Raw genomic sequence first — 9,988 nt, 5'->3', positions numbered from 1 at the left:
GAGGAGGTTAGATGCACATCTTGCTGGGGTCATTTGACCCCAGTATTCTTTCCTGCCATGGCAGGGGGTCAGACTAGATGATCTGCTCAGGTCCCTTCTGACCCTAGAAACTATGAAACTAAGATGTTGCCCCTGCCATGCTGTTGGCACCCCATCACTGCCCTGTACCAGAATCTGTAGGATGTCTTGGCTCTGTGGGCTGTGCCACCCCTCTCCTCTCCCACCTACCCCTGCAAGGGGGAGGCAGAAGAAGCTGGAGGAGGAAGAGGGAGCCCTGAGACTGGCAGTAAGATCACTGGGGGAAATTGAACACCTTGGAGAGCTGCATGTGGGCCACCAGTTTGATAGCCTTGCTATAAATAAAATCTTTTAAGATGAAGGCCTCTCTTAATTAGGTGGAGAAGGTTACTACACCCCTTGTTAGGCACATTAGTGCTGAAGTGGTTCCTATGGGGCCTCCACCCCCTCCTAAACCGAAACAGAATAAAGACAGCACCTTTATGGAGAAGCTACATGCTGTGGATGAGGAACTGGCTTCTAGTCCCATGTGCATGGATTCTTACCAGGTAATATGTTTGAGAATGGTGCATGCAAATTAATATTATTGATGGGAGATTAATTGTCTGGTCCTCCTGTCTGAAACTTGTCTGCAAAATCCATCTAACATATTATTCCCCTCTTATTTTGTCTGTTTCTTACTTTTAAGTTAATCAGATCTAATACCTTCAGTTCAGTTAGTTGAGGGACATAGCCATGGAATATTTTTTCCTGTGTCATAACTGTGTTGGTCCTAGTGAAGCATTTATAACTTTTACTGTCATTGGGACATGTGGTTTAACTGGAAAACAGAAGCCTACCATATTGGTGATTAGTTCATCCACAATTAATATAACTTTGTTTTTTAAAGAGGTTCTGTCAGCTTAATAACTTTTGCAAGCAAGTACATTACTAACACCTGAAGAGTATTTAAAAGTGAGAGAGTTAAACCTTCTTGGCTATTTAGTATTTGTTTAGAAGTAAGACAAATGACATTATTTTCACTTACGTTATTCAGTTTCCCATTTATGGTATTAGTACTGCAGTGTTCAGGTTTTAATCACATCTATAGAATGTTTTAAAAATGGGTCATTGAAACTTTGTTTAAATCGTGGGGAAGTTTCTGTTTCACTTAATTATTATAACGTGTTATATTAAGCTGAAAGTATAAATTGTTCCCTTTGGAGCGACCCAGCCATGTAACAAAGTCAGCCTGTAAAATTAGGAGCAGATGTTGTAAATGGTGTTCTGGACATCAGGGACTAGTATGTTGGGATTAACCTTTGCACTTTCAGTGAGCCTACTGAGCTGCAGTGAAATAGAGACCAGAAGAGGAGGTTCTGTTCAACGGCTCAGAAGGAATGATTGCGATGAACAGGATAAAATAACCAAGGAATAAAATCTTGAAAGGAGAGAGAGCTTTCTAAGACTTGAGAGCTGTGTATTTCAAAATATTTTTTAGTTGATATTACAATGTAGTAATTATAGAGTCATGAAATCTTGCAGCTGAAGGGAGCAACACTAGAACAAATCTTTTGGCAATAAGAGTCATATTTTCAGAGTGTCCAGTTCGTTGTTCTTTTTGTGGGTAAATTGAAATGCTTGGTACCAAGGAGGTTAGAAGAGTAATGGGGAGGCTTTGATTCTGTTTTGTTTTCTGTCCATGTTTCAGTCTCTGGAAGACAGCCTTATTGCATTCCGCACCCGATCAAAGAGACCCCTGAAGGATGTGCCTCTTGGTCAGTTGGAGGCTGAGCTCCGTGCTCCAGATATAACACCAGACATGTATGACCCAAATACTGCAGATGATGAAGAATGGAAAAGATGGCTTGGGGGACTCATGAATGATGATGCAGAAAATGAAGGTACTGGTTATTCAGTGAATAGCGTTTTCAATTCTGAGCTATTTAGGTGTTGTGTGTGGGAAGCTGATGCTTTCTCATCTCATTTTATACCAGACAGTCTCATATGGAACTGTTGACTTCGTTAGTGCTGCAGGACAAGAGCTTCTGACCTTCCCTGTACTCATATTGCTCTAGTTAAATTGCTCTCTTAAAAGCTAGTTTAATGCTGCCCTTGAGAGAGAGTGGGATTGAAATGCTTCTCAGCCAAACTATAGATACATCAGTGCCCAGTGTAACCAGATCTGCTGGTTTGTGTACATGCATATGTGGTTTTCTCAACACGCTACTTTGTATCATGGTCTGAATGATACAGTGATATGGTCATTAATAATGGATAAGAAAAGTTTTGGCTGCCTGAATCTACCTATCTTGGAGGCCTTTTGTCAGGTATTCTGAGGGAACACTTCTTTTACTTAAACCTAGCTTCCCTGACAATCGAACAAATTGCAGATCTCTTAAAACATTAACGTTTAGTCTTGCCTCTGTGTGGCGGGATAGTCATTAAGTGCACTGCCTTTTCCCAGGTCGCTATTAGCACTTACTGTCTATATCTAAAAAAAAAAAAAACAACTCAAAATATTTATTTTGCTAGATGAGGCAGATGATGACGATGACCCTGAATACAACTTCTTGGAAGATCTGGATGAACCAGACACGGAAGATTTCAGAAATGATCGTGCTGTGAGAATCACCAGTAAGTCCTTTGCTAACATCAGTTTCTTCAAGGCTGAATCTTTAGGCGCCTTAAGAGCTTAGAAAATATGGCCCACAATTTTAACAGATTTAGAATTAGCAGATTTCATCTTCTGTTACCTGTTCATAGAAGGAAGAAGAGAGCTTGTTTGGTTTCTTATTTGTAGTATATGATGTTGTGTCAAACCCATGTTTGACCACAGGGTAAATATCTTCCCCTGTTTCTGTATATGATTATGTGATTTTTCTTTAACTTACTGCAGTTTGAGAAGTATCTGTTAATATCATAGAAGCATAGAGAAGTAGGGCTGAAAGGGACCATCAGAGGTCATCTTGTCCTTATCCTACCACTGGTAGGAGTCATCCCTGTCCAAACAATTTTATACAGATCCGTTATCTGACTCATCAGTAAAACCACAGTGAACCCTGGTGCAACTACAAGGCATAAGACTCTAACCTGCTACAGATAGAGTAGGGGAACAGTGGTAGCCAATGTCCAGCTGCTGTGAAGGTTATTAAAATATATGCCTGAGCGATCCAAGGAAAACGGACACATCTCCTGTTAGATTCCACAGTCCTGTGCCATCTGACCATGAGGTAAAATTCCTTTCTGACCCCAAATATGGTGATTGGCCTGACCCTAAATGGAGAGGCAAGACCCTCTAGCCAGGAACTTCTGAGTTTAAGTTCCAGCAGGAGCACTGGCACACTGTAGTCACAATCCCCAGCCTTAGCTGCAAGCAACATGCATTGCGTCAGAGGAAGGGAATAAAAACCCTGACACATCTAGCAACAGAAGGGGGAAAAATTCTTTCCCAGCAGCATGTGGCAACCAGCGAAGTCCAGAAGCGTTGTAGAGCGTAGCCTACAGAGCATGTAGAGCATCCGTTGTAGAGCATAGTCATATCTTCTCCTAGATCATCCTTGACCAATACCTGTCCAACCTCTTCTTGAAAACCTCAAGTGATAATAAGTATTTTAAATTGGCTACATTAATCTTAGCCCTTTAAATAGGTTGCTACCATTTCGGGCCATGTAAGAGAGAATGTGTGGACTCTTCTCCATCTTCTTGTCTTGGAGAGCTTGCAAGGATCTGTTACATTCTTGGAGATTTTGTAAATAGCAAACAACTCTTGGATCACAAAATCTGTTGCTGGAAAAAAGAAGCTTCATAACCCTATCCTATTTTCTTACAGAGAAAGAAGTGAATGAACTAATGGAGGAACTATTTGAGACAGTAAGTGAAAATTCAGAGCTAAAGCTGTAGAAGTGTGTCTATTCTGAAGCTGACAGTCTTCGAAGGTGTCACTTGAAGCCGTACAATGGAGATCTGTACTAGATATAGCAATGTACACTCAATATAAGGGATTCTGTTATGTGTGTAACAGTGAGCCTAGAGAGAAGGTTGAGAGAGTGTCCAAATGAAGGCAAGTATGTCTGTTGAGAGCACTAGTATAGGCCCACTGTGGCAAAATTGTGCCAAACCATAAGTCTTTTGTTTACTAAAGGTACTTTCCTGAAGCCTGAGCTTTGTCTTGTATTCCTGACAGCTGCTGAGCAACTTCTTATTTCTTGTCAGTTCCAGGATGAGATGGGTTTTTCCAACATGGAAGATGAAGGCCCAGAAGATGAAGACAGCATTGCAGAGTCGCGACCAAACTTTAATACACCACAGGCACTCAGGTAGGCTTCATTTAAAAAGAAAAAAGAAGGCAAAAAGCCATAGACAGTAGAATCCATGTTAGAGCATGAAGGTATTCTGAGCCTTTTTTTATGCATTATGGCACAAATGGTAATATTGCATAGCATTGTGACCCTTTGCCTGAGATAGAGACAGATTTCTTTCCTTTATTGTGAGGTAATTAACTTAATACCTCTGGATTTTCTGGTAATAAGAGTACTGTCTCTGAGCAAGGCTGAACAAGTACTATAGTCCATGCTGTGTTCTCCCAATGCATATCACTGGAATAGCAGGGTGCAATCAGCGAAGAGGCAGTTGGAAATCCCATGTAGCAGCATAGAACGGCAACAGCTGTAGATAAGATGTCAGCATTTTCATAACTATTGGCATAGAATATACTTAACCGGTGAGCTGGTTTAGAAAGGCTTTGGCTGTCATCCTCATGCTCCTATGCTTAATAACTTTTTTTTTTTTTCCAGCTATAGTTATCTGCTATTGAAACACTAGGAGTTAACTAGCAGGCTCACTGTGACTTGCTGCATGATGAAGCCTCCTTGTATGTGGGGCAGCCCAGCTCAAGACTAAGCTGTTTCTGTTTGGGAAGGGAGCTAAAGTGACTGCTGGGCTTCTGCACCTCTCTGGATAAGCAGTGCTGGAGGGGAGTGTAGAAATCTTTTACCAGCTACAGTCAAAATACAAAAGAGTGTTTTATCCTTGCACCTTTTTATTTGTATCACTCACCTTTTTGGGCTCTAATTAGTTGCATCCATTTCTTACTTGTAGATTAAATTCTTCTCCTAACTGTTGCTTCCTCTGAATTCTTGAAGGGGGTGTCTTTGTAAAGGCATCTGTTTGTTCTTTTGCCCTTTTCCTGTAGTACCTTGTAATATGAATGCTGCAGAGAAGTCTGGGTCAACTTTCTGGGCTGGCATGACATAAATTAGCCCCGTGCCCTTTCCTGGGTATCACTCCAATCTCCGTCTCCTGCCCAATCTGCTGCCAATCTTTCTTTCTGCTCCTTGCCCTGTGCTCTCTAATCGTTCTGCTCTGCCCTGTCTGCCACTGCTTGCCTCCTCTCTGATCCGCTGTGTTCCCCACAGAGGGGCTTTCTGTACCACTTGCGGCCTGTGTGCCACAGTTGGCCACTCCTGTCTTGGAGAGGTTGCTGATTGTGACTGTCTCTGGGCTTGATTAGTGGTGAGACAGAGTTGACTGGGCTAGCAAGTAAGCTCTGTCTTAAATGGACTGGCACCTAACACCGTTCTTAGAAGGGCAGCAGCAAATGTACACTGGAATAGCTGGCTGGGACACCTCCTACATTTACAAAGCACACCTGTTGCAACAAAGTCCTGTAGGTGATCATATCCGGGCTGATTATGGTAATCATTGCAGTTAAAGTAGTGTGAGCTCTGTTTTTTGGATCAGGCCTGTTCAGCTTTTGATTGATCTCTCTGTTTTAGTTTTGTCTAATCTCATTCTTATGCCGTGCTTATGCAGTTGTATCTGGGCACTTAAGCAAATTAATGTCCTTGTAAACTCGGAATGTAACAGAAAATGGTATAAATGATTGAATAGGGAGTGTATTTACCTGAACCAATCATGAACAAATGCCATAGCAGCGTCCATTTCAACATTATGCTAAAAGGTTTGTCTTTCAGATTAAAAAGAGAGATTAAAAAAATGACTGCTCATGCTCATCAATGATCCCATTACACTTTTCTAAGGATCAGAAGTGGTTTTGTCAAATTCCAACTGTGCTGTCCTCCTCTTAATTTCAGCTGAATGCAGGATTTATCTTAATTCTTTGTCTAAACTGTTAATTCAAGCAAAAGTTACTGCTGCACTCTTCAATAAGCGTGTTTCAGTGGTAGATTAATGGATTTTGTAAGTGCCACATTTCCAAAATACTTTTTGGTTTCTTAAGATGAAGACTCCTAAGAAGTACAAGTGGTACAATGGTAGCTTGCTTTTACTTATGCTTCACAGAACACCTTAATGTTAATATCCAGAATATCTTAATAGCGATACTTTCTAGTGGAGACACCAAGATGATGTGAGCCACCTCCAAGTCATAAACTTGGCATAATTCTATCTGCTTGATCTGGAACAGGTTTGAAGAGCCTCTGGCCAACTTACTGAATGAACAGCATCGGACAGTGAAAGAACAGCTTGAACAGCTGCGAATGAAGAAATCTTCAACTAAGCAACCACAGGAGGTAGAGAGGCCAAAACCTCAAAATGAAAAGCCACTCCAAACACTGGTTTTGGATAATGCACAAAGAAAGAGGCTCCAGCAGCAAATGCAGCAGGTAAGAGGCTCTTGGAATTTATCAAATGTAAATGTTATGTTCAGTTTTGCTAAACATTGCAGAGCAAATCCTCTGCTTAATATGATAGCATGCTATAACATAGTTGATGCTATAGAACCTTTTCCAGTACTTTTGAACATTAGTACATCTAAAAAGCTTCACTTGCCTGACTTGTTCTTGCAGCATGTCCAGCTCCTGACTCAAATTCACCTTCTTACCAGCTTCAACGCCAGTCTGAGTTCAGAAACCAGCACCACTAGGATGTTTCTCGTAAGAATCTATCTCAAATCAAGAATTCAGTTCTAGTGAGCACTGGGGATCTCCTGCAAAGATGAGATGAGAGAGTGTTCCTTTAGATGTATATATTTTTTAAAATACTAGTATCATGAACCATATTATTACTTTGATGCTTGCTGAAATAGTGTGTACTATGGTGGCAAGAATGTGGTGGTCTGGGTGGGCAGATTGGCAGAATAGACTTAATCAGTCATTCCATGATTGAGAGCTAATAGCTAGGGACAGAAGTAGGACTAAAGACCACTGTCACCCTGCAGATTTCTGTCCCTTCCCATTTGGCAGGTTTACTTGTTTGAGTGACAGTTGTAGAGACGTTTACTTACATTGAAAGCAAGTCCTTTCATCTTCTCTTTCATATTTGATCCCTCAGACTGAGCTGAGTAACTTTGCTCAAAGCTCCATCCTCCTTCGCCAGCAATTCAATTCCAAATTTCAAACAGTATTCCAACCATGTAACTTGAAGGGAGCACTGCAGCTCATTGATGACTTCCACACCCAGGTCAAAATTGATTGGAGCCCTCGCAAACCTGGGAAGAAGACCGGTATGTAACTGAAAGGGTAGCAGATTTGTAGGGTAGTAACAGCCTGTTTGGTGCGTGCTATCCTCCTCTCAAAATTGGATTCTGGTGGTTTGTTTTGTTTTTTGTTTTTTTGTTTTTCACTATAATAGGAAACTTCCCATTCTTTTACGGCACCCTGTCTGGGATGTGTTTATCTGGTGACCTCAGTATTACTAGCCACCTTGTTTCTTAAACCATGGGAATATTGAGTAGCAAGCACATTTCGTAGGACTTCTCCCATTTTGCTTAGCCTGGTAGTCCTATAATCCCAGGGTATCTTTGCAGATGTCTTTCAAGATGTGAAAAACCCCAGCCTGTGCTGCTTTCACAAACAGAAGGTGCAAGGACAATGGTGGTTACAATAAGATGCTAGTGAGTAGCAATATTTGAGCTCCTACCATTGTTTGATTGCATCAGTTTATGCTGTTATGTTAATTTTTTTCACAGCAAGTGAATTTCCCTGTCTGCCAAAACAAGTGGCATGGATTTTGGCAACAAGAAGAGTCTTTATGTATCCAGAGTTGCTACCAATATGTTCTCTGAAGGCAAAAACTCCCCGGGACAAGATTTTCTTCACCAAGGCAGAGGACAAGTAGGTTTTAAGGGGGTAAAATACATATGAATGGAGCTGCCTTCCATCGGGAAACAAGTGGGATACTATAGCCATCTTATGGAATGCCTGGACATCCTAGAGCAGTGGTGCTCAGCCTTTTGACCTTGTGGGCCAGAAGAGTGGTGTAGGGTCAGTCCACAGGCTGCATTGGCTCCCAGGTTGCCTCTGCATGCTGCCAATCCAGTGCCAGGATCAGGCCTTGTGGCCCCACCTGAGCCTGCATCTCAGGATCAGGTCCCTTGTGCCCAAACCAAGCCCCTGGGGCTCTGGGCTGCCTCTGCCTTCCCCTCATGCCACCCTGTGCACCTGATCTAGCACACAAGGCCATTTATGTATGGGGCTCCTCATAGACCCATGGGGAGCCTGGTAGGACAGATGACACGGTACCAAGGGCCAGATATAGCCCACAGGCTGGGGATTGAGCACCCCTGTTCCTAGAGTAACATCTTACAGCCATTTGGAGGGAAGGCCACAGATTTTAACAGTTTCATGGAATGCTAGGGTTGGAAGGGACGTATTAGATCATCAAGTCTGACCACCTGCTCTGGGCAGGAAAGAGTGCTGGTTCAAGTAACCCCAGCCAGGTGCTTGTCTAACCTCTTTTTTAAATGCCTCCAAGGTAGGGGAAAGTACTATCTCCCTTGGAAGCCCACTGCATATTTTGGCAACCCTCACCATAAAGAATATTTTCCTGATGTCCAATATAAATCTGCTCTTCATCAGTTTATGGCCGTTGTTTCTAGTAACCCCGAGGGGCAGCCTGGTTAACAAAGTATCCCCTATTCTCTGCTGAACCCCACTGATGAGCTTGTAGACAGCCACAAGATCACCTCTCAGCCTCTTCCTGTGGAGGCTGAAGAGATTCAGGTCTCTCAATCTATCTTCATAGGCTCTTACCTGCAGGCCCTCAACATGTGAATAGCCCTCCTCTGAACCCTTTCCAGGTTATCCATATCCCTCTTGAAGTGCAGTGCCCAAAACTGGATGTAATACTCCAGCTGCAGCCTCACCAATGCTGCACAGAGGGGAAGTATAACCTCACCAGACCTGCTTGTGATGCACCTACTAATGCAAGAGAGTGCAGTTAGTCTTACTTATTAAAGATCATCTAGTTCAACTCCAAAGGAGGTCAAGGCTCCAGTGAGGTTGGAACTCACAACCCCTGATTTACAAGGCCAGTGCTCTAACCACTGAGCTATGGAGTCAGGTTTTTTTTTTTTTTTTTTTGAAGAGGACAGCTGAAGAGGACACTTTGTATTGAGAGACATTCTGAATCCAGTACATGCACTAGTTTGGTTTTTTTGCTGTGTGCCTGACTGAATTCCATATAGCATCATTTACAACTTTCTCCCAAATCAGGGGTGCTCAACCTTTTGAACTTGCACTTGAGATGTGTGGCCTGCAGGCCAGATCAGGCCCTGGGGCCTGGCACAGTCCCTTTCTGCCCCCCACACACAGGGATTGTCCCCCAAGGGGTCAGCTCCCCCTCCCTCCTGCACTCTATGCGCCAAGATTGAGTTGTTGGGTGTTCAGCACTATCCCAACCCAGCCCTCTACACTGAGATTGGGCCCTGGATCCTGGTGCTGCACTTGCCTGCCCTGCATGCTGAGATCAGGCACTGGATCCAGCATGTAGGGCCCAGGGTTCCCCATGGGTCTAGAGGTTTGGCAGCAGGAGAGCAGTGCCACCTCTTTTCTGCTGCTGAATTTTCAGACCTATGGGGAGTTCCACAGGCCAGGGGATGAGTACCTTTGTCCTAGGCTAAACCACATTTAACAGTTGACTAGGCTGTGTTCATTCTGTACTCTTCTTCTCAAGGGCTTATTGTTGCTACAGATGACCAAAGAAAAGAACTTCAAAGGTGTTAGCAGATATGAATAAGGAATATCTGCTA

The 9,988-nt window shown here is 42.9% G+C and overlaps 1 protein-coding gene and 1 non-coding gene across 4 annotated transcripts in view; one reads left to right on the top strand and one right to left on the bottom strand.

Annotated features, from left to right (window-relative positions):
* The window catches only part of GON4L (gon-4 like), a 36,907-nt gene that overhangs the window by 9,312 nt on the left and 17,607 nt on the right, over nt 1-9,988 (top strand). For all 3 annotated transcript variants that reach the window (XM_019556879.1, XM_019556878.1, XM_019556880.1), the window contains exons 9-17: nt 396-566; nt 1,709-1,901; nt 2,533-2,634; nt 3,830-3,870; nt 4,213-4,316; nt 6,425-6,623; nt 6,807-6,893; nt 7,291-7,462; nt 7,928-8,072. In XM_019556879.1, coding sequence (XP_019412424.1) covers nt 396-566; nt 1,709-1,901; nt 2,533-2,634; nt 3,830-3,870; nt 4,213-4,316; nt 6,425-6,623; nt 6,807-6,893; nt 7,291-7,462; nt 7,928-8,072 — 1,214 coding nt within the window. The remainder of the gene's footprint in view (nt 1-395; nt 567-1,708; nt 1,902-2,532; nt 2,635-3,829; nt 3,871-4,212; nt 4,317-6,424; nt 6,624-6,806; nt 6,894-7,290; nt 7,463-7,927; nt 8,073-9,988) is intronic.
* TRNAT-UGU lies at nt 9,226-9,298 on the bottom strand. The gene has a single exon. It is a non-coding gene; the product is annotated as a tRNA-Thr (tRNA).

Source organism: Crocodylus porosus, unplaced genomic scaffold (assembly GCF_001723895.1).
Source record: "Crocodylus porosus isolate Cpor-Errol unplaced genomic scaffold, CroPor_comp1, whole genome shotgun sequence".
NCBI classification, from domain to species: Eukaryota; Metazoa; Chordata; order Crocodylia; family Crocodylidae; genus Crocodylus; species Crocodylus porosus.
This window is presented reverse-complemented; position numbering and strand designations above follow the sequence as displayed.